Source organism: Ranitomeya variabilis, chromosome 6, assembly GCF_051348905.1.
Source record: "Ranitomeya variabilis isolate aRanVar5 chromosome 6, aRanVar5.hap1, whole genome shotgun sequence".
NCBI classification, from domain to species: domain Eukaryota; kingdom Metazoa; phylum Chordata; class Amphibia; order Anura; family Dendrobatidae; genus Ranitomeya; species Ranitomeya variabilis.
In genome coordinates this window covers 47,413,605-47,438,553 of record NC_135237.1, presented here as the reverse complement: position 1 = coordinate 47,438,553, position 24,949 = coordinate 47,413,605, and the positions used below count along the sequence as shown (strand labels likewise).

Below are 24,949 nucleotides of genomic sequence, written 5' to 3'. Positions count from 1 at the left end.
TTCGTCTGCTTTTCACCCTCAGACTAATGGCCAGACCGAGCGGACTAATCAGACCCTGGAGACATATCTGAGGTGTTTTGTGTCTGCTGACCAGGATGATTGGGTTGCTTTTTTGCCATTGGCGGAGTTCGCCCTCAATAATCGGGCCAGCTCTGCCACCTTGGTTTCCCCGTTTTTCTGTAATTCGGGGTTCCATCCTCGATTTTCCTCCGGTCAGATGGAATCCTCGGATTGTCCTGGAGTGGATGCGGTGGTGGAGAGATTGCATCATATCTGGGGGCAGGTGATGGACAATTTAAAGTTGTCCCAGGAGAAGACTCAGCTTTTTGCCAACCGTCACCGTCGTGTTGGTCCTCGGCTTTGTGTTGGAGATTTGGTGTGGTTGTCTTCTCGTTTTGTCCCTATGAGGGTCTCATCTCCTAAGTTTAAGCCTCGGTTCATCGGTCCGTATAGAATATTGGAGATTCTTAACCCTGTTTCCTTCCGTTTGGACCTCCCTGCATCCTTTTCTATTCATAACGTTTTTCATCGGTCGTTATTGCGCAGGTATGAGGCACCGGTTGTGCCTTCCGTTGAGCCTCCTGCTCCGGTGTTGGTTGAGGGTGAGTTGGAGTACGTTGTGGAAAAAATCCTAGACTCCCGTGTTTCCAGACGGAGACTCCAGTATCTGGTCAAGTGGAAGGGATATGGCCAGGAGGATAATTCTTGGGTCACTGCATCTGATGTTCATGCCTCTGATCTGGTTCGTGCCTTTCATAGGGCCCATCCTGATCGCCCTGGTGGTTCTGGTGAGGGTTCGGTGCCCCCTCCTTGAGGGGGGGGTACTGTTGTGAATTTGGATTCTGGGCTCCCCCGGTGGCTACTGGTGGAATTGAACTTGTGACATCATCTTCCCTGTTCACCTGTTCTGATTAGATCTGGGTGTCGCTATATAACCTGGCTTCTCTGTTAGATGCTTGCCGGTCAACAATGTTATCAGAAGCCTCTCTGTGCTTGTTCCTGCTCCCAGACATCTACTAGATAAGTTGGACATTCGTCCATGTTTTGTTTTTGTATTTTGGTTCCAGTTCACAGCTGCAGTTTCGTTACTGTGTCTGGAAAGCTCTTGTTGATCAGGAATTGCCACTCTGGTATCATGAGTTAATGCCAGAGTCCTAAAGTAATTTCTGGATGTGTTTTGTTAGGGTTTTCTACTGACCATGAAAGTATGCTTTCTGTCTTCTGCTATCTAGAAAGCGGACCTCAAATTTGCTAAAACTATTTTCCTGCTGCGTTTGTTGTTTCATCTCATATCACCGCCAATATATGTGGGGGGCCTCTGTCTCCTTTTTTTTGGGCATTTCTCTAGAGGTGAGTCAGGTCTTATATTTCCCTCTGCTAGCATTATTTAGTTCTCCGGCCGGCGCTGGGCATATAGGGATAAAAAGTAGGACATGCTACCTGGCTACTTCTAGATGATGCGGTAGGTTTAGTTCATGGTCAGTATAGTTACATCTTCCAAGAGCTTGTTCCTATAGAGGCTTATGCTAGTTCTCTGGCCATGGAGATCATGACACTAAGGGCAACTGAGTCAGTTTCACTTTACACCATGTTTTATAAATCTCCGCCTTCATAACCCTATTACACATACTGTCCACCTACTTTTCGACCACCCTGTGTATATATATATATATATATATATATATATATATATATATATATATATTTCACCTTCATTATTACTGTTAGTCTCCTTATCTCCTGAGTATCTTTCTACCGGTAGAACTAAACGTTCATCAGCTCCCTGAGATACAATTGCAGGGTGCCTATGGGTTGCAATGATAGCCTGTTTGTTAGGCAATCCCTGCATGTGTTGTGGCTGCTACAGTGGGGACGCAAACATATTATTCGAGCACACTGAAGACACTTAGCACACAAGCATGCTTAGATAACACCCGAGTACATTTGCGTCATGGATGTGTCAGAGGCTGCAGACCGTCGCACTGCATCTTACTGCAGAAGGTCTCAGCAGTTTGCTTTGCACACTTCTTCCTGGTCCTTCTGACTCTAGGACTCAGTGGCAACCTTCCTTCTACTCTATTGGACACACCTGGGACCGGGTCTTTATAACTTCCAGCTTGCTGCTGGTAGTTGCTGGTGATATTTCCATCACCCTGTTCAGGCATGGAGATATAGCAGTCGGCTATATTACTCTTTGGTGTTTGAAGGAAGTCTGTGTTTCTCTATGAGTCTACTCAAGCTAAGTGTTCCCCTTGTTTGTGCATCCCACCTGTCTTTATTTGTAGTGGTGATTGACTAGTGCTTATCCTATCTTTCCCTATGCAGGGCTTACTGCTAGGGTCAGGCAGGGTTTAGGTATTCTGCTCGGCAATAGGTGCAGAACCTATATAGGGACGTTAGGGCAGACAGGATGACATTAGATCTGCCTAGCGGTTTCCACTTCCCTCTTCCCTAGTGTTGAGTTCTCTTCTCCTTATCCCTTCATGTTGCACTTAGTCTTTCCTACACTGTGCGTGAAAGTTTGCTCTTCATTAATAGCTATCATAGCAACCCATAGGCACCCTGCAATTGTGTCGCGGGGAGCTGACAAACGTTTAATTCTACTGGTAGAAAGAGATTTATTTTTTCTGCCATTTTTCCACACATAGTCACATGGGTAAAGAAAAGCAATGAGAAATCAGCTCACCGCCTCATAGTTAATGCCTAGTGTCTAGTATGGATACCTGTAGTACAGGTTTGGTGCATGGAATGATTTGCCCAAGATCATTCAGTGCAGCAGAACATTCCTCAGACGACCATTAATAACGTCATTGATGTCAGCCAAGCCGTGTAAATGTAGGGATTTGTTAATGTGGCGCTCATACTCGATACTGAATAAACAATATGTTTAGAACATTTTTTCTCCATTTTGCTATAATTTACATATCAGTAACATGTTTATCCATCCTGTGATTTCCATAATTCCACAACTTTTCTTTCTTGGTGTTGCAATTTCAATCAGTGCAGAAAAACAGTGACGTCACACAACATTCCCAAGTTAAGTGCACACATATGATGTACACTCCCGATATTGTGAAGACGGTGAACTAGATCAAGCATTGAGTGCATATCTGTAAAGAAGTAGCTAATAAGGTGGGCTACATTGCTTCTAAGGCACGTGCAAGTGACAAAACGTGCAATTTCTGCTCACATGAGTATGTCTGACACCCCAGCCATTGCCATAAGACCGGCCCTGGTCAGTTTCATCAGTTGTCTGAAACGAAGAACCAAACTAATGTTACTAGGTATCAATGAGTGCAGTTAACTGTGGGGTGCGTTCATCATTCATTTTTATCATTTAATATTAACCAGCAAAATAAATTCTCCACCTATTGATCTAAGGGACTATGACAAACAAAAATGCACATAAAGTAAGTGCTCTGATTAGCGCACGTAAACATAAGAGTTTTGCATTTTGTAAGTTTGTCTTTATCAATGATGATAAATGCAAAATACATGCACCTTTTCAAAAATGCATGCTTTCTATGAATGCCTTATATTCAAGAAATTGTCCAAGAGTTTGAATAGTACAAAATGATTGTTCAAACCAAACCAAGCCATTTAGTGCACCTTCCCACCTACTAGGTGTGCGTCTATCTTTGGGCAGCTTGATTGACAGCGCCTGATCTTAGCGTCAGAGAAGAGCAGAGTCAGATGAAAAGAAAAGTAGGTGTGAAGGTGCGCTGAACTGCACTGAGCCTCTGTGCTTGGTTTGAGCAGTCATTTTGTAATGACAGACTGTCTGGTTTCTGTTGCTCCTGGTTCCTTTTAAAAATTTAGGAAATTAATGTATATTCTAAAAAGCAATAAGGTCCCCGTCGGTCTTTATTCATTTATCTGATAACATGCTGTGGATCCACGTAATGGATGTAGTCAATTATCGGCCTTTGCTTTTTTAGTGCTTCACATTCCAGCAAATGATTGGCTGCCGCAATCACATGGATGTACGAAACATCATCACTCCAGTACAATAAATAAAGGCCGGCGGGGGGGGATATACCAGATGAGTAATTTTTTTTTTAATATTACTATAATTCTATAACATTTCCCAAAAAATAAATCACGGACCATGTACAGAAGGAGAAAGCGCAATCTGAACAATCGAGGTCGCAACTCCACATAATAATTGCTTTGACAATCACAGCCATTGATGTTCTCTGTGGGATGTGCACCTTTCTGTTTTTGCCACTAGAGATAGTTCTGACTCTTTGCTTTTAAGCTCCATCTTTTTCTGCAGCCAAAACCTGCCCTCTTGTCAGTAATCCAAAAAAAAGCTGTTTATTCTGCTTTTTTTATTTTTGCTGCAGATTATATGCATCATTTGACTACAGTACATGTTTCGTAAAATTAGTTTAACCCCTTCATGACCTTGGGATTTTCCATTTTTCCGTGTTCGTTTTTCGCTCCCCTCCTTCCCAGAGCCATAACTTTTTTATTTTTCCGTCAATTTGGCCATGTGAGGGCTTATTTTTTGCGGGACAAGTTGTACTTTTGAACGACATTATTGGTTTTACCATGTCGTGTACTAGAAAACGGGAAAAAAATTCCAAGTGCGGCGAAATTGCAAAAAAAGTGCAGTCCCACACTTGTTTTTTGTTTGGCTTTTTTGCTAGGTTCACTAAATGCTAAAACTGACCTGCCATTATGATTCTCCAGGTCAGTATGAGTTCATAGACACCTAACATGACTAGGTTATTTTTTACCTAAGTGGTGAAAAAAAATTCCAAACTTTGCAAAAAAAAAAAGCGCCATTTTCCGATACTTGTAGTGTCTCCATTTTTCGCGACCTGGGGTCAGGTGAGGGCTTATTTTTTGCGTGCCGAGCTGTTGTTTTTAATGATAGCATTTTGGTGCAGATACGTTCTTTTGATCGCCCGTTATTGCATTTTAATGCAATGTCGCGGCGACTAAAAAAAGTAATTCTGGCGTTTCAAATTTTTTTCTCGTTACGCCGTTTAGCGATCAGGTTAATACTTTTTTTTTATTGATAGATCTGGCGATTTTGAACACGGCGATACCAAATATGTGTAGGTTTTATTTTTTTTTATTGATTTATTTTGATTGGGGCGAAAGGGGGGTGATTTAAACTTTTATATTTTTTTTATTTTCTTCACTTTTTTTAACTTTTTTTTTACTTTTGCCATGTTTCAATAGCCTCCATGGGAGGCTAGAAGCAGGCACAGCACGATCGGCTCTGCTACATAGCAGCGATCTGCTGTTCGCTGCTATGCAGCAGAAAATCAGGTGTGCTGTGAGCGCCGACCACAAGGTGGGGCTCACAGCTGCTGGGGATCTGTAACCATTGAGGTCTCAAGGACCTCTCTGGTTACCATTCTGAAGCATCGCCGACCTCCGATCATGTGACGGGGGTGGGCAATGACGTCATTTCCGGCCGCCCGGCCGGATGCGGTAGTTAAAGGGAACCTATCACCCCGTTTTTTTCGGTATGAGATAAAAATACTGTTAAATAGGGCCTGAGCTGTGCATTACAATAGTGTAGTTTGTGGACCCCGATTCCCCACCTATGCTGCTGAAATACGTTACCAAAGTAGTCGTTTTCGCCTGTCAATCAGGCTGGTCAGGTCGGATGGGCGTGGTTTCTTCCCCCAGATATTGCGTAGTTTTCCGTTGGTGGCGTAGTGGTGTGCGCATGTCCAAGGTCCCGAATCCTGCACAGGGGTGTGAAAATAGCAGCGATGTCTGTTATTCCATTGGTGGTCGGTGGGCGCGGCCATCTTCCTTTGGCCGCGCGTGCGCAGAAGCGGCGCTCTGCTGGCCGCGGCTTCAGGAAAATGGCCGCGGGATGCCGCGCGTGCGCAGATGGATATCGCGGCGGCCATTTTCCTGAAGCCGCGGCCAGCAGAGCGCCACTTCTGCGCACGCGCGGCCAAAGAAAGATGGCCGCGCCCACCGACCACTAATGGAATAACGGACATCGCTGCTATTTTCACACCCCTGTGCAGGATTCGGGACCTTGGACATGCGCACACCACTACGCCACCAACGGAAAACTACGCAATATCTGGGGGAAGAAACCACGCCCATCCGACCTGACCAGCCTGATTGACAGGCGAAAACGACTACTTTGGTAACGTATTTCGGCAGCATAGGTGGGGAATCGGGGTCCACAAACTACACTATTGTAATGCACAGCTCAGGCCCTATTTAACATTATTTTTATCTCATACCGAAAAAAACGGGGTGATAGGTTCCCTTTAAATGCCGCTGTCTGCGTTTGACAGCGGCATTTAACAGGTTAATAGCGGCTTTGATGTCCTGGCTTTGATGTGGGCTCACCGCGGAGCCCTGCATCAAAGCAGGGGAGCTGACCTCGGACGTACTATCCCGTCCGAGGTCAGTAAGGGGTTAATTTACCAAAAAAGCATAAAAAATGCATTTTTTGTAGCGTTTTTGCAATTTTTCATTGCTTTCTTTGGTGAAAAAAATGGTGCAAAAATGCTGAAAGAATTGACATGTTGCAGTTAGCAAAAAAGCAGCAGTTTTCAGGAAAAAACAAGCAATTGCATGCATAAGATTTCTGAACTCTCAGAGCTTTCGTTGGTACTCTAAAAAGCGACTTTTAATTTGTATAAAAAAAATGCATTAAAAAAGCTACAAAAATGCTAGGTGTGAACATAACCTTAGTGTTCATACATACACTGCCCTATTCATTGTCTTGGGGCTTATGGATGTAACCTAGCACTGCTATTTTTGGCTACCTTATCATCTGTAAATGGTGTATTGGCAAGCTTGCAATGCCATGGCTTTATTCCGATATGTCCCTACAGAATTACGCTCTGCGGACTGGTGGCGATGCCAATGGTGGGACCTCTAGCAATCAGCAAGTTCTCACCTATCCTGTGATAACTTATTTATAACCATTTAACCACATAATGAACAGGTACATTATAGAATTACTTTAAGTTCTTCCCACTTTATCGTTACAAGGGACACAGCATTTAAAGTGCTTGACAGGGGGAGGAGGCTTCCTCTGTCATTGCAATAATGCAACAAAGGGGTGCCAAGACGTTACAAAGGCCTTAAGGTCTGCTATAGCACACACTACTTTAAAATACTATAAGTTCTAAAACTTAAAATTTTTAATCACGCAATCTCTGTTATGAGTTCACGCAAGTGAGATTTCTGAGAAATTTTTTTTACCGATAAGACAGACCAGGGTAATGCATTAGTGTCACAATATGTAGTGGAAGTTCATGCCAAATTGACTTTCAATTTGTCTTTTATTTGTTTCCAGTATTCATTAAAAATGCTACTGTGCAGACCATAAATCACATCTGTGAAAGCTACTGTCCCACATGCACCTCACCAACAATTGGAAAAAAAATTGAAAAAAAAAATTGAAAAATAATGCATATACTGTACATAACACACACACATATATATATATATATATATATATATATATATATATATATATATATATATATATATATATATATACAAAAATACAATATATGGCAAAAACACTGAAAACTGTCTAGCTAAAAACAAGGTCTCATATAGATAGATTGATGGAAAAACTAAAATGATGGCTCTTGGAACACAAAAATGAGTTATTTTCCCATAAAAAAGGTCATTTCCTATCATCATATTTGTAACTAACAACTATTAGAAGAAAATTATTTTTTTAAACTTTTACAGCATGGCATATGCAGTGGAAAAAAAAAGGAAAAATCAACGTTGGAATTGCTAGAGGTATTTTTTCTGTGCATCCTAACCTATCCCCACCTAAAAGCTACAGTATATGTTTTGCAAAATGGTGCCATCAAAAAATACAACTAATACCATAAAAAAGCTAGCCCTCATACCACATTGACTGAAATAAATGGATCAATAAAAACACAATAATGTTACAATTCCAAAATAGAGCACAGCCTAAAACACCTGACTTCATCGCAATGCAGCACATGCTCAACAGTACAACGCCTAGAGTATAAATACACACATTATGAGTAGCTCGCATAAGCTGTAACCATCAGCTTTCAGCTTTATCATGGCTGGTTATCAAGAATAGAGGGATCTACACACTTTTTTTAAAAAATATTTAACTAAATAATTTAATAAAAGGGCATGGGGTCCCCTTATTTTTGACAACCAGCCAAGCTAAAGTAGACAGGTGGTGGATGGTATTCACAGGCTGGTAAGAGGCCATGGATATTTGACCCCCCAGCCTAAAAATGGCAGCCCACAGCCGCCCCAGAAAAGGCACATTTGTTAGATGTGCCAATTCTGGTGCTTTGCCTGGCTCTTCCCACTTGCCCTGGTACGGTTACAAGTGGGGTAATGGTTGTGGAGTTTGTTGTCAGCTGTTTTATGGCTGCTGACATCAAGCCCAGGGGTTACTAATGGAGAGACGGCTATACGATTACTCCATAACTAACTCCTTAGTCATATTGTAATACAGACACAGCCATAATAAAATCCTTTATTTGTAATAAAAATATTAAAAGGACAGTTAGACTCACCTTAGAATAATTAACAGCCATATCCCACACCTGTCCAATGTGAAGATAATCCATACTGCCCTACAACGATCCAGATGATTTGGATAGCGGTCACATCAGTGAACCCCGCTGGCTGGAACACATTGACAAGAGCGTAATTTCTCCTGCAGCACGTAGCGCTGAGCTCCCATGAGAAAGTTCTCATGCAGCAGTGCAGTAAGCGAGGTCACCGGGGTTCAGCTATGAACTCTAGCTAACATTCTCACCTGGATCATCGTGGGCCATCTTTACATCAGACAAGTGAGGGATATGGTTGTTTGTTATTTTTCTGTTTTTTATAGGGGTCATGGGCATCATTGGATAAGGTGTAAGGTGAGTATTTTTGTTGTTTATTATTTTCTGTTTTTTACAGGTGATATGGGCATCAGTGGATTAGGCGTAAGGTGAGTATACATAAAGGAGTCTATGGCTTTCTTTAAAATAAAGGATTTTATTCTGGCTTTTTTATTACAATATGACTAAGGGGTTAATAATGTGGGTGTCTTATAGATGCCTCTCAATTACTAAAACCTTGGCTTGATGTCATCGGCCATAAAATAGATGACATCAACCCCACAACCATAACCCCACTTGACATCACTATAGGGCAAGTGGGAAGAGCCGGGCACAGTGCCAGAACTGACACATGTAATAGATGTGCCATTTCTCGGGCAGCTGTGGGCTGCTATTTTTAGGATGGGTACCAATATTCATGGCCACTTACCAGCCTAAGAATACCAGACCCCAGCTGTCTGTTTTAGATGGATGGCTGTCAAAAATGGGAGGACCCCAAGCCATTTTTTAAATTATTTATTTAAATAATAAAAAAACAGAGTGGGAACACCTCTATTCTTGATTACTAGCTAAGATAAAGCTGATAGCTGAGGGTTGTAGCCGGCAGCTGTCAGTTTTGCCAGCACTGGTTATCAAAAATAGAAGAGACCCCACTTTTTTTTTATGAGTTTGGAGCAACACATCAAGATGAAGTATTCACGTTTTACTCAGAGTTCAGGTATTGGGAACCAGCCTGGGTGCTGTGTCCTCCAGGTGAGTGGTCCAGGAAACTCTCCAGCAACTCAGGGCTCCTGTCCTGAACCTCCTTTTATAAGCCTTTCCTGGCCATCTCTCTACGCTGGTTTCCACTCTTCCTCCCCAACGTCTCACCCACAATGTCCTAAGCCAGCCACAATTAACCTGGTCAGGCGACGTCCTCTGAGTCCCCTAGGTTCTATCCGGCCGCCCTTTTAGCCTGTTATGGGTGGATGTAACTGTGACTCTTACAGATGCTACAGCCTCCAGGTTTCTAGTTAAGACCTGTTGTTCTTCCACTAGATCTGGGGCCGGTTCCCCTTTCTGCAACCTGGTCCCTCCACCTAATGCTGGTCAGCCTAGATGCGGGCCCCACGGGTGGTTTCTGCACTTCCCGTGCCCCTAATACCCTTTCTTTCTTTTGGTAGCTTCCATCCTTTCTTTCTCCCTTCTCACTGTCAGGAGCTGCAGACCCATATGTCTGCTCAGCTCTTCCTCTCCTCACAGATTCTCTAACTCCTCCCTTCTGTCTCCTTTGACAACTCCTCACTCTCCACCCACATTTTCTACCTAATCCCTCCCTGGCCTGGAGAGATCTTGGTGTTGGGTGTAAGTGTTAGGGTTCTGTACAGTGTCCCCTCCTTACCATAGAGTTGGGGTACCACACCTCTGGATGAGATGCAGTAACTCTGTGGTGACTGGACCTTCAGGGGCACCACATATTTATAGCACAGGTGCTGGCTCATAAATATTCCCATCAGCGACGCCTGCTCTTGCAGTCACCACCAGCAACAGGAGGTATAGGCTGATGGGAGTAGTACTCTCCCATCAGCTGATGCCTGTGGCTGGTAGTAACCTTTTACTGCTGGTCACAGCTGCTGGCTCACACTGTCAGCTGACAATGTGGGAACTGCAACTCTCTGACTGGTGGTAATGATCTTACCGCCAATCAGAGCCCATGCTTGCCGCGCTGTCATACAGATAACAGCATGGCAAACAACGGATGCTTGGGCCTCCCATTTGTCTGAATGGAATTTGGGTTTGGGTTCCGTTCTGGGACCCAAACTTTTTTTTTTTTAGATATTAGGCCGAGCCAGCCAGACCCGAACATTCAAGGGTTCGCCCATCCCTAATTGTAATGGTTCTTTCACAATACAATTTGTCACATCCCATCGGGGCTTACCTCTAAACCCCTCCATGTCAAATGGCATTCGGGCGTATGTGCCAACAAGGCCATGGACTACAATGGTGCCAACAGAGTGAACATGTGCTCTATCGGGCATCACTTTTCGACTGTATATGCCCACTGGTGGTGGACACTCAGATGCAGTCTACTATGTCTAAGTATACGTCCAAAAATGATGCCCGTCAGAGCACACGTTCACTCTTTTAGCACCATTATAATCTATGGCCCCATTGCTGTATATTCCCGAATCCCATTTTGGACGTAAGCGCCAACAGGACCAACGAATGTGTAACAAAGAGTAATGTCAAAGCACTCTAACATCATCACCATAGAGGACATATACACAAATGATCTTTTCCTGGACGGCTATCTATGTTGGATTACTGCTGCTACAAAACGGAAAAAGGTTCTATTATGAACACGTTTAAAATAAAAATTGTTGGTCTAATTTTTCATAACTGTCAAGAACAGTGTCATTGTTGCTTACAGCAATCAACTGGAACTTAGATTTCTGTTGTTAAATTGCTCTAGAAAAATTAAAATTGTATTATGCAGTAGGGTTTTTTTTAAAGGATAGAATCCTTAAAAGGGTTGCCCCACCAGGATAGTCCCTGTTCATGAGCCGCGTTAAAGCAAATGATATCTATAGAAGAGATTGCCACATTTAAAACCTCCTTTAGAAGGCAAAAATGGTAGTCACAGGAAACATGCGCTCTCACACTCAAGGAATCAATGAAAATATCATAGTCAACTATGATGTAAGATATCATAGTTATCAGCCAATGCTGGTGCAGAAGAAATGTGGACTTGATAGCAGCTTCCACCAGCTATAAGAGCTGATTGCCAGGAGCCGGACCTCTGGGGAACATCCCATCATTGAAGGTCAAGTGTTTGAACTTCGAACCTGCAACATGTTTTAAGCACAGTACAGATGTGACCTTTCTTCTATGCCACAGTCTGTAAGGCTACAATGGATGTAGTATCCAGGCAATAGTAAAGATTTGTCTACACGGTACATGTGTTGAGCAGTGTTACATAGGGACGTCATATCTAATGATTTCCTATGGGGTCACATTGCAACCTACGGACCTCTTGCGACACAGGTTGTTCCCAAATGTGTCAAAATTTCTGCCACTGGTCACAAGTTGCAGGCAACTCCCTTGCCATAGATTTCAATGCAAGTCACACGTGACCTCTCTGCGATTTGGCCATTTTTTTACAGCAAAATCACAGATCTAAAATACCGGTAGTTAAACTTAGGGTCAGACAGCCGCCTATTTTCTTGTGGCATCAGAGTGGCTGATGATATCTGTACTGCACAAAGAATTCTGTATTTTTTTTATATTTTTCCTTTGGTCTCTTTGGGAATTAATCTATAAAAGTGTAAGCTGTATGAACATACCCTTATATCTTCTGGATCCAAACTGTGTTCACTCCAAGCAGAGGTGATACTGCTGTTTAGGTAAGACCCAGATCTTCCCATATCCAACTCATCTTCATAGGCCTCAGCTGCGATGTCATCTCTTGGATTATTATGTGAGTGTGAAAACTGAAAAGAATACAAAATTATAGAAAAATAGTTTAAAAATAGAATACATATTGGTATCACCGAAGCCTGCAATGTTCGGGTTCCTTTTCTCAGTGTCTGACCATTGGGACATCAGTGATCCTGAGAACATGGCTCTGGCACCCCAGGACTAGTCTCTGTACCCGTGCCTTGTATGGAGCTGAGATGCATTTGCCTGACTTTGCCAGAGAAGAATGAATTGTTTAGTGGTGAATAATATTCACCTTGAATTTCAGAAAAAAACACATTTTGCAATTGGATTCACCATGCCATCATTCTGCTTGATTCAAAAGGGTCGAGAAGGGGTTGAAAAAAAGATTAATATTCACCTCTATTCAGACCTCTAGTCAAGACAGGACTCTACAGAGCTGATTTCTAGATTCCAAAGACCCATTCTCAGGACTGCTGGGGTCCCAGATGTTGGTCCTCCAGCGCTAAGTACGGTAAGCTATAGATAGGTGATATTATACACTCTTAGGAATAACCCTTTTAATTACTACAACTGTAACTGGTTTCCGAACCTCTAATTTGCTATGATGTCTACTTAGCCACAGCCACCCAAACCACCTATCTGCTTGGGAGGAGAATCACACACACTTGTCAATTACTTTTCTAAGCTAAATATGCTTGTCTTTTCCAGATAGGCGACTTTACATAGCCTTCTATTTTACTTGTACCATTATTAGATTGTCTCTCAAAAGGGGTGCTACAAGTCTTGTAGTGGTGTGGTAGACCTTTGTAAGGTATTACAGGTCTGACCTGTGTATAAGAGTTGTACTGTGCAATTAGCGTCTTCAGGTGTATCGATCCTGAAAGTCAATGTCACCTCTTTAGCAGGCATTTGCCACATGACTTAGAATAAAAAGTCAAAGCAGAAACTCTGTTTCCAGACACGTGTTTCAGGTTGTTTGCCCCTCATCAGTGCAAAACAGAAGGTCTAATTTGGATGGTAAAAATGCATCTGACAGAGGTGGGGAGAGATAAATCTATCTATCTATCTATCTATCTATCTATCTATCTATCTATCTATATATCTATCTATATATTTATCTTGATTATTATGTTTTTAACCCCTTCCCGTCCCTTTCAAATTGTGAAAAATGCAATTCTGATGGATTTGCACAAGCAAGTTGAAAAAAAAATTCAATTTTTTATTTGTAAAATTCAAGATAGATTTTATTTTTCTCTAATCGATTTGCTCATCTCTAGTTTCTGGTTCATTGCTTTGCAGGGGATCTGTCACACCCTGGGACGTATATGACCTACTAATATGAGGCATACAGGTGATAGAAATCTTACACTAGTCCTACATGTGTGCCTCATTGTAATGGTCTTGTGGAGGACACTTATTATATTTCTTTATGCTAATGATTTCTTCCAGGCTCCTGGGCGTGCGGTGCCTGGAAGAAATCCCTGGTCCTGTCTTCATTATAATATCACCCACCTCCCATGCACGTTACAGTGCCGTGTGACTGGCGGTTGTGGCACCGGAATCCCGTGCCTGCGCCCTACAATGCTGACCTTTTCCTTCCATCTATGGACACTGTATGCCTAAATTAATTGGTTATACATCCCAGGCGGTGACAGATTCCCTTTAAATATAAGTCTCCAAATTGAATTTGGACTTTTAGTGTGAGTTAGTATGCTCATTGATATTCTAAGCTCAAAATGTATTATCTAATCTTTACCACTCAGGTCTTACGTCAGACTACCTGTTTGTCCCATGTAGTGTATGACATTGACCACCATTGTTTAAAAAATGGTGTAACAATAATCGCACAATTATTGAACAAAATCACGCGACAATTTGCCATTGAGATGGACAGAGTTTTGGCTCCATGCGGCCAGCCACATTTTTCTGGTCCTATTCTTAGTAAATACTATTTATTAAATCACCACATATAGATAATAATTACCTTGGGTATTAGCAGCAATCCAACCGTTACCGTCACAGTCAGATGAGTGTGAACAAAAAATAGTATCAACATCCAGTCTGGCTGAAGTTTTGACACAAACACAAACCTGTAACAGGGATACATTGAGAAATGAAGACTTTCGAAGAACCGAAGACATTCTCTACTTTAATCAAAAAGACATTAAAATAGATACTATACAGTATACTCTTCTGGCCTCCATCAGGTGAATGGTGGACCATGGATGCATTCTATATACTGTACACCAGGAGGTTTTCCGATGGATATGGTAAATGATGTGTGACTGGACAGTTATTCATATTCTGCCCTTCTACAAGATGTAATTTACAGTTACTTGCCTAATGGTGTGGAATATTGTAGAGATTATGAGCTCATTGTGAACTATTACAGCCATATAGCGAGGCTCATGGAAGGCGGAGGGGACGGTTCTCACTGCGTAACAAAGGTACACACCCCAGAGGAGAAATACAAATTCGCCTAAAAAAAATAAAGAGGACACAGTAATTTTACAATGATATCAGTCACATAAGGACCATATTAACACTTGAGAAACCGTCCATACAGCATATGTAACAAAGGCACACACTAAAACTAGCATTAGGATGCATTCTCACATTCGCATGTAATAAACTATGTTCTTCTGCCTGTTTGAAAAGCGGGGCAATGCCACAAGAAAAAGCACAAGTCTATTTAAACTCCATTTGACTCATTGCTCTCTATGGTTCTATCGAAAGTCCTGTCTGAGTCCTGTTTTTTGGGACTCATACAAAAACAGCTGACGAAAGGGCCAAAATGTAAAGCCTCTAACTTTATTAATACAAAAAGACAGAATGAAACAATAAAAACACAAAAAAGTCCTTTGGCAACGTTGTTCCAAAAATTTGATTTACTGTGAATCAATTTGAGGTGAATGGCAAGCACTTCAATTGCCTTGAAAAGACACGTGTAACACTCTGAGGTCTCCTTTGACTGTAGTCAACTCATTTCAAGCTCTTTAACTCAAGCGCATCCTTAGTAGTATCAAAGTGACCTTAACATATATGGCTATGGGACAACGGATAACTGTTCTTCACTGCTGCCCTGTCTCACACTATCCTATCGTTCTTGCTAATCTTTGAACTTTGACTTCTCTAATTAACCAAATTCCATACAAAAATGGCTGCTGCATTCCTTGCCTTGGTTTTTATATAGGCTATGATAGTCTCTCCTGATTACCTGTTCTACACCACGTGATAGGTCCAGCCACTGGGACCCTCAAATATTACCGGTCTTACCAGACCAGCCAACATTCACTTATCACCCCTCATGTAGCTATAGGTGTTATGTTATCAATGCGATCACCCCTACTCTGGAACTCTCTACCCCAACATATCAGACTCTCGTCTACCGTGTAAACCTTCAAAAGGAACCTGAAGACTCACCTCTTTCGACAAGCCTACAATCTGCAGTAACCACCGACCCACCAAACCGCTGCATGACCAGCTCTACCCTCGCCTACTGTATCCTCACCCATCCCTTGTAGATTGTGAGCCCTCGCGGGCAGGGTCCTCTCTCCTCCTGTACCAGTCATGACTTGTATTGTTTAAGATTATTGTACTTGTTTTTACTTTGTATACTCCTCACATGTAAAGCGCCATGGAATAAATGGCGCTATAATAATAAATAATAATAACAACCCCTATAACGTTTGTAGGCCCTACACAAAACCTGTGATAGAATCCCAAAGTAGCTGATGCCATTTTCTGTATAACACTGCTTTCCACCTATGTATCAGAGAACCCTTGAGCGCCCCTCTGGCTCCTGGGCAACTCTGCGATTGCTATATCTTTTGACAGCTCCATACCACAAGTGAGTTATACAATGTCATTTTACAGCACCCACATAAATGTGGAGCCCAAATATACCTCCATAGGACTACCTTGTTAGCATCTCTTAACAAATGTGTCACGCTACTAGTATGTAGGACAATACACTTAAGAGCCAAGTTGATTCTGACTTCAGATTTTTACTATTCTCACAGAAATATGGTTCTGCACTATTACTACAAAGTAAAAGGGACACTGGTTCTGAGTGGTGGAATATTGCTTCGCTATTGAACCTGTGTATGTGGCAGATATTGGCACCCATGGAAAATATCCTACATCGGTGAATACCGGATTGGCTGAGTTCATCCCCCCTAAATGTTTCCTGTTCTGAAAACTTGTCTACCTTAGTTTTAAATCAGGCATTTAAATAACGTTACTTTTGCATAATGCAGACTAAATAATGTCTAATGTTATAAAAAAAAAGCCAATAAAGGTAGGCTTAATTTAGTTTTATTACAGAAGTGCCCACAATATAGTAGTGTTCATACAGTAATGCAGTAAAGCCCTGTAGATATTAGTACTGTTACGACTCCTAGACTAAAATCAGCCAATATCGGTGGCATTGGCCAAGTCCAATGTGTAATGGGGCCTCCCAACTCTTCCCCGACCGATGATGTTGGTGCAGATCTGGACCGGACAGTTTGAATATTACCACCCAACTCTTTTGTTGTTCAGTAGATTATCTACTGTTAGAGCCATTTTGTAGCACCTTTTTCCTTTCTCCTCTTTGAGAACCTGAACATTTGACCGGGTCCGAGTGTACTTAGGTACGGAGAGTCGGCCAAATGGGGTCTTGTTCTTCAGCTATCCCATGTGTATACCCAGCTTTATGTACAGATACACCCTAACAATTGTGGTTAGTGCCCATGTACATGTACGCGGTGGACCAGATATTAGTACTAATACTTTGGTACTACTGAACTACACCAGGGATCTTGTGAAGTTTGGCTTGCTCACTTAGCTGTAGACCATATGCAGATGTCAAAAATTGGTGTCTATTCCCAATGCTGATGTGGCTAAAGGTTCATTCACTACCATAAAATGGGGAGCCCCAAGAGAACCCATTATTTGTAGCATAAAGTAGATCATTGGGCACTTATTTTTCCACTATTGGAATGGAGTTTGTGATATCTTTTTGTGTATGATCACTCCAAAACATACCGCTAGGGTCTACTGACTCCCCTTTGATATTGGCCACTTTGAGATTTTGAAGGTCACAATGACTGCGGTGATCGGTGATCATTCCTGTACTGTGCTGTGGAATAAGTTGGCGTTATGTGATTACAGGCACAAATAAAAGTTAGGAAAATTATTTCGTTTTTCAATTATTTCTTTTCCTGAACATTGTCCCGCTGTAATCCCGAATCGCTGTAATATTTCTTCATTATGATCAGAGTCCGCTATCAGAGAACAAGGCTTAAAAGTAACATTAAGCGTGTCTATAACTCTAATGTGTACGCCGCGATAATGAAAATGAATCAAGTGTCCTACTTTACAAAAGAAAAGATTTAAGGAAATTGCAGCTGCTTATTTGCATAATATTAACATATACCAAAATTTTAAGACGAGGATCATTTAAATTAGTTCCTTGCGATGTGTCTAACAGCGTTCTTGGAAGAAAGATGTAAAACTTATTAAAACAATGCAAAGAAAGTCACTGTGAGAAGTCTTATCAGCTGTTAAGACGATGTCTTAATACAGCCTGCATATATTAGAAAAAGGATATCTTACTTGATGAGGCAGTTGTACTTACATTGAAAATCTTTGCCAATCTGGCTATATAATCTTTTTTTTTTTTTAAGTATTTCCAGCTGACGCTAAAATAGGCATTTAATGAATTCAGCTCCAATCAAGCTCAACTTATTAAAGGATTCTGACCTGAATTTTCACAGTAAGTACACCAGCCTCATTAAGTCCCAAACATCAATTTAATAACATATGCAGTTTTTGTTGTAAAATCTGCTGACAGCTGCTTGTTACAGGGAGCTTCACACCAAGCTATAAGATTATAAACCATGCCAAGCATGACGGATAACAAAAAAAGACATTTAATGTTTATAGAGACCCCAACTGGTACCAAATACCATAGAAAATGAACCTGTATGGTAATTACTGAAGAGGGCATTTCCATTTAAAGGGGTTTTTTGAAGTTAACATTAATGTCTGCAGTCACACTATGTGCTTTCATATTGCTGAATCCTGACAGTGTGCATGTATCCCTGCATGATTTAAGCTACAGCTAGACTAGAGCTGAACTCATAAAATGTCTGTTTATTATCAACTGGAGTAAAATGTAAAAAAGGATTAGGGATATCAATTTTCAGTGTAAGCTCACCAGCCTCATCAGGTCTAAGACATCTACAGTATGTTATAACTTATAATACATGTAGGTTATTTTGTGAAACCTGCTCACAGATCTACTTTAGGATTGATGAGACTTGCTCTAACAGTGAATTAATCAAAGTGGGATCTGTTTTTCTTGAATGTGGAAAATAAAACAAAAAGTTTCTTCACCTTTTCCTTTCTGTCAGTCCGTGAAAGTCGGATATCATTCGAGTGTGGTCCAATTTTTTTCACAGACCCATAGACTTGAATGGCCGAGTGCTATCCAATTATCGGAGGCAAATTGTGCATGCTGCAATTTTTTTTTCTTGGACCACTCAGGATAAAGCTGGACATGTGCGCGGCCCCATAGAATAACATTGTGGGATTCAATGTTTTGACGGATCGCACTCAGACTGAAACGAGCCCTGACTATGAGCGATCACATGACGATTGTTAAGGTGGTGAAAAAGTGAAAATTGTGCAAATTGTGCACACTGTCAGGATACGACAATCTGCAGTCACATAGAGGGACTGCACCAATTTATGTGGAGCCTGGAAAACCCCTTTAAATAGGACTAAGCTGCAAAACTACTGTACTCACATCCTCTTCCAAAATGACGGAGCTTTTTCTGATAAGTAATAAATGGGACATGGTCTTTACGTTATCAATTGAAGCTGTAACGATCGAATACTTAAAGAGGTTGTTCCCTTTCAATAAAATTTCTCACCTGGCTGCAATCTGTCATAAAAAAAACTGCACCGTACTCACTTTCCTTGGGTCCACCGGCGAGATTCTGCTGCTGCTCTCTGTCACCTCCACTTTGCAGCAGTAAATCAGTGAGATCAGCGGCTTAGAACGGGGCTCTGAAGTCACTTTGTACCAATAGTCGGATTCTCCTTCGATCTGATATCGATAGCCCTTACTAAAGATAGGATAGTAGGACTACACATTTTATAACCTAATATTTATTTTAAGGTTCTAAAGGGAAACAATATTCTACACCAAATAAAAAAATTCCTAAAATCTAAAGAGGACAGAAACAATTTCTGATCATTCCAACCTACCAACGGCCATCATGTAATCCCATCGATCTATCAGACACATCTTAAACTGGTAATGGTCAGATGTTTCTCCTTGACCAATCAGAGGAATATTTCGGTCCATGTTCTGGAAAACAGCAGTTGTCCAAGCCACCAGGAACCAGAGGACTAATAGCAGAATTACAGACAGCATCTTCATGACTCTACAGCTGGTCATATACGGGATGCGCTGGGCTGTCCGAGAGAGGAACACCTTCAGAACCCTGGAAGAACAGAAGAAAATGACTTAGCATCGGCTTAGTACTTGACAATATGCTACGATTTTGCCACCTTAAAAAGGCGGTTCATACTCGGAAACCCTGCAATGTGGCTGAATTACAACAATTCTGTGAAGATGAGTGGGACAAAATTCCTCCAGATTGTTGTAAAAGACTCCTTGCCAGTTATCACAAATGCTTCATAGCAGTTGTTGCTGGTAAGGGTGACCCAACCAGTTATTACTTAGGTTTAGGGGGCAATCACTTTTTCACACAGGGCCCTGAAGGTTTGGATTTCTTTTTCCCTTAATAATAAAGATCTTCATTTAAAAACTGCATTGTGTGGTTACTTGTGTTATCTTTGTCTAATATTTAAATTTGTCTGGTGATCTGAAACATTTCAGTGTGACAAACATGCAAAAGAATAGGAAATCAGGAAAGAGGCAAACACTTTTTCACATAAATGTATATTTGGGAAAACCACCAAAAGTGATACAACATATTCAAAACTGCTATCAGGTATTTTGTTAAGAGGTTTGTCAGGAACTAATGAAAAATGGAATAAAAGGAAAGAAGTATGTTATTTTTACCACCTAAATGTTGCTAACTTCTGAACAGGTCGCTATAGCCGGCAGACGCTAAGCCCATTAAGTGGCCGTGAATTGCCATGGCAAACCTCAGGACCACACAATCATGATCTCAGGATGTTGATGCTGTTAAAGAGGGAGCCCCCACACTCTATTTACCATCTACATGGTGTAGTCACTATTGATCTAAGGGGTTAAAGGGCCATGGTCAGTGCCAATCGATCGTGACTGATGCAGCATCGGGGGGGGATGCTATTCTTTTATATCTTCAGTAAGAAAGCATATCAGTGGTCACTAAAGTATTAAATGGAGGGCCAGGAAGGGCTTAATGAAATTTCCTAGGCTCTCACCTTGGTAGTTTAGTTCTTTAGTTCCACATGACCCACATGAAAACTCCAAAAGTAAAGACCTTGTAGAGGACCTGGGAACTACAGTGATGACAGAGGAGGTGAGGGCCTACAACAATTAAGTACAGTGTTTTTTAATTATTTTAACTCTTTCCAGGTTTTCAAAAGAATCCAGAAAAATTGAGGCCATTTTGGTGCATTCCTGCAAATCGGTTCCCGAAAAATTTCAGATTTGTTCACAGATTTTCAGGAAACTTGTCGCAAATTTGATTTGTTACAGATCGATTCATTTATCTCTAGTCCTGGAGGCTCCAGAAAAAAAACAAAAATGTAGACCTAAAGCATTCTTGGAGGAGTTGGCAAATCTCCCGGAATCACAGAAGCCTTACCAAACGTCCCAGTATGTCTCAGCAATATGTACACACAGGAGCAATATTTTTTTTAATGGCTGCTATTGAAATATTGCTATGTCGTACATTATCTAACAGAGAATTAAAATGTCAAATGGTGGGAAAGCTCCTTTACATTCATTAGTCCTAGGTCTTATTTTTTTTCTAAAAGTTCTCTAGCTATTTTCTCTTTGTTTTAATCTGATAAAACCCTCCCAGCAGTATAGAATGAGCACAGTACGACTGCTCATTAATCTCCTTATGAATTATTGGTACGGGCAAGGCATTACCTCTGCTCCAGCTCATACAAAGTATAGACAAGCCTAATTGAACATGCAAACACTCTATGTGTGCAATTAAATATTAAGTCGCTGATAATGCACAGCTTATAATTTGGTCTGTACTGGAACAAAAATCATATTAGGGCTTGGTTGGGTTAATCCATCAGCCACATAGTACTCGTCTCGCCGGATAGATGTGGATCTAAGATGTAGATATGCCATAAATATCTATGATGGAAATACCTTTTTGAAGGCGATGTGCAGTGGCTCTCACTCACACATCAAGAAGTGAGCGACACTAATGATTTGCGTTACCACATACTCACCCACAATCAGCAGGTATAAAGTATCTGTCCAATTCATTAGAATAGGACAAACATATGACAAGTACCAATCATGCACACATCCCAGCAGGCATGTCGGGACGTGATATCATTGGCACCGCTCACCTCAGGATGCAAATAAGACTGGCACGTGGCTCATGGATCCTTTGCAACTCGTTTGAAAGGGAATCTGCCAGTAGGATCAACTATCCTAAGCCATCTATATGGGCATGAAGGTCATAGAAAAATGAATAAAATGATACTTTGATATCTGCAATTTGATGTCTTAATCCTGAGAAATCCATATATTTCTTAACATGTAAACAAGATGTTAAGATCTCTGGGTGGGACATAGATCTCCCTGAGAATCTGCCTCCAGAGCTTATTAGAAATGAAATTGGGTATCACCAGTGTGAGACATGTAGATCAGGAGAGCAGACTGTCAGTCATTATATGTCTCACAAAGGTAATTCCCGCTTTCATTTAAATTAAGCTCTGGAGGCAGATTCTCAGGGAGATATATATCCTTACATATTAAGTAAAATTTGGAATACATTATTAGATCACACATATCAAGTTATCATTTTGTTCAACTTCCTATGATTTACATGGGGCCATATAGACTATTTTCAAGTCCACACTCACTGCAGCAAACCAAACCTACTTCTCATCTCTCATATCCTCCCTGTCTCACAACCCTAAACAGCTATTTAACACTTTCATTTCTCTTGTCGTGACACCTAAGGTGTCACTGGCGCTGCCTAGGGGGGCGCTATCAAGGGGGCACGAATAAACGCAGTTAGTGCAGACACAAGTCATGCTGAACTCAAAAACCTTACTCTAATGCAGTGAGCAAAGGACCTGATACAGAGCAGTCACGTGACCAGGGGGCGGAGCCACAGAACGTGAGTGTAGAGAATGACACTGGACACACAGTGTGCAGGGCACAGACAGAAAACATAGTCAAATAGAGCCGAGGGTCAAAGCCAGGAGGCACTAAAGTACTATAGGGATAAGACAAAGAATAAACAGGGACAAGCCAAGGGGTCTGATAACCAGGAGAGACATAGCAATGCAAACAGAATGCAAAGATGGAAGTCATAGAACAAAACCGAGTCACACAAGGCACACTAGCACAGAGGCACAACGTTTACGGATGAGAACCTGGGTCAGCAACCCCAAGCCGAGTATATGGAAGTATCACCGACACACAATCCACGAACTAACAACATTAAATAGCCACCCCAGAACCAAAGAGAGACGGACTAAAATTAACCCTGACGTGACCAGGATGGAGGCGGCACCATCCTGTCCAGAGTCATGACATCTCTCCTCTCATCCCAGCTGAAGACTTTGCCTCATTCTTCAAACAGAAGATTGATAACATCAGACAAAGTAACAGTTGAAAGGCCCAAGACGGGGGTTGACGCAATATGATTTCTGCCCAGTGCCCAGTGCTCTTACCATTGTCGGCTTAATGCACATCTTTTGCATCGTTATCTCATTATCTCATTGTTATTTGATTATTTGATTGGATCATCTATCTATATCTATTTGCCTGCATTACACCACTGACCTCCTATGATTAAGGGCGCATTAACCGTGCCAGAAATGCATCAGCTGTTTTAAAACTCACTGTTTTTTTAAACATGGCTTAATCATTAAATTCTCAATAAAGTCTTTTCACTCTACCTGGTCAGTGTGCCGGAAAACTCCTATCTTTCAACTGTTTCAGCTGTGCTAACCAGCGGGATCGGCACCCACCTGTGGTTTATCAGATTCAGCCTCGGTTGGATACAATCATCGCTACGTGGCAAACTCTCTAAACCTCTCTCCTCAACATCAGACAAAGCTTTTTCCTAAAGACCCCACAGCTCCTCCTCATAACTACTCAGCCCTCCTCCTCCAAAACCAGCTTCTCCGCCATTACGGAAGATCAACTTTCCTATCCACTGTCCTGATCACATCTCACTACCTGTGCACTTGACCCAATCCCGCCCCACCTCATTCCAAACCTCAACATAGTCTTCATCCTAACCTTAACCCATCTCTTCATGCTGTCGCTAACAACTGGTGACTTCCCCTCATGCTTCAAACATGCCTCGATTACACCCATCCTCATAAAGCCCTCCCTTGACCCATCCTCCCTGTCTAGCTATCGCCCCATACCACTTCTCCCCTATGCCTAAAAACTACTGGAACAACACGTCCATATTGAACTGTCCTCTCCATCAGCTCCTTCTTCGACCACTTATAATCTGGCTTCTGAAAGCATCATTCCACTAAAACTGCAGATTTTTTTTTTCATGTAAATTTAAATTGGGATATCCCAAAAATTTGCATCAAGGAAACATGTCAGTTATCCATATGAATCCTATAAAAATATCCCACAACAATGTATAGGGTCTTATAGGCATAATATAAAAACAGCTATCTATAATGAAAGGAGGGGTGGACTTGAAATATAGAAAACAATAAAAATTACTTTTATTAATACCGTTTTTAGCCCATCTGGTAAATCTTTTGTGACTAATATTGTGCATTTTTTTTTATAAATGTATATTTAAAAAAAAAACAACTTGTGTATAATTAAGTGATTTTTATTGCCCTCTATATTTTGATCCTTGCTCTCCTTTAATTGCGCTGTGTTCAACAACAAAATTATAAATTGAACAAAAATAGCTAATTCGTAAATATTAGATGCTGCTAAAAATGAAAATGACAGCTATAATTGAGTGTCAATTGTGGAGAATTGTAATGTAGTAAATGTATGGAAGCGAATACATTTTTTCATACTAGGTTGTGTTAGGTTGTCAATATCCGGGGAAGAGAAACACTTCAGCCTGAGTCAAAAAATGTACGAAATTAACCATTGGTTAATTCTAAGAAAATTTTACTCCCTCCACTATGCATGAATCTAGGATTAATAAAAACCTTGTAAAGAACATGCAACAATAAAGTGAAGATTTCAAGTATTTGGCATCAAAATTTCTTTGACTAAGTCATGCAAAGTTGAAAGAGGGGATCTTTGTTGCCCCACAAATTAAGGAGCTTTACAAAGACATTCAGCAAGCTTGGGATTTCCGAGGCTATTGCCGTGATGTCAGGCTGGTCACAATGTGGTAGACATGAATAATTTTGAACAAGAACATGACTGACCATGACTGATGTGGAGTCAGGAGTCGATAGTATGGGAAATCCTGCATTTCGTATAATATCCATATGTATAGAAGAGCATAGGAAAAGCTTTGTGGATGTTTTATTGATAATGTCCC

The 24,949-nt window shown here is 41.3% G+C and overlaps 1 protein-coding gene across 2 annotated transcripts in view; it reads right to left on the bottom strand.

Moving 5' to 3' along the window:
* Positions 1–24,949, bottom strand: part of GPR158 (G protein-coupled receptor 158) — a 299,322-nt gene that overhangs the window by 15,090 nt on the left and 259,283 nt on the right. Inside the window, exons 7-11 of one of the 2 annotated variants that reach the window (XM_077268421.1) lie at positions 19,515–19,753; positions 14,598–14,736; positions 14,242–14,347; positions 12,161–12,307; positions 3,191–3,253 (exon numbers count right to left, since the gene is read on the bottom strand). In XM_077268421.1, the coding sequence (XP_077124536.1) occupies positions 3,191–3,253; positions 12,161–12,307; positions 14,242–14,347; positions 14,598–14,736; positions 19,515–19,753 (694 nt within the window). The remainder of the gene's footprint in view (positions 1–3,190; positions 3,254–12,160; positions 12,308–14,241; positions 14,348–14,597; positions 14,737–19,514; positions 19,754–24,949) is intronic. The other variant, XM_077268422.1, reaches the window with a different exon arrangement.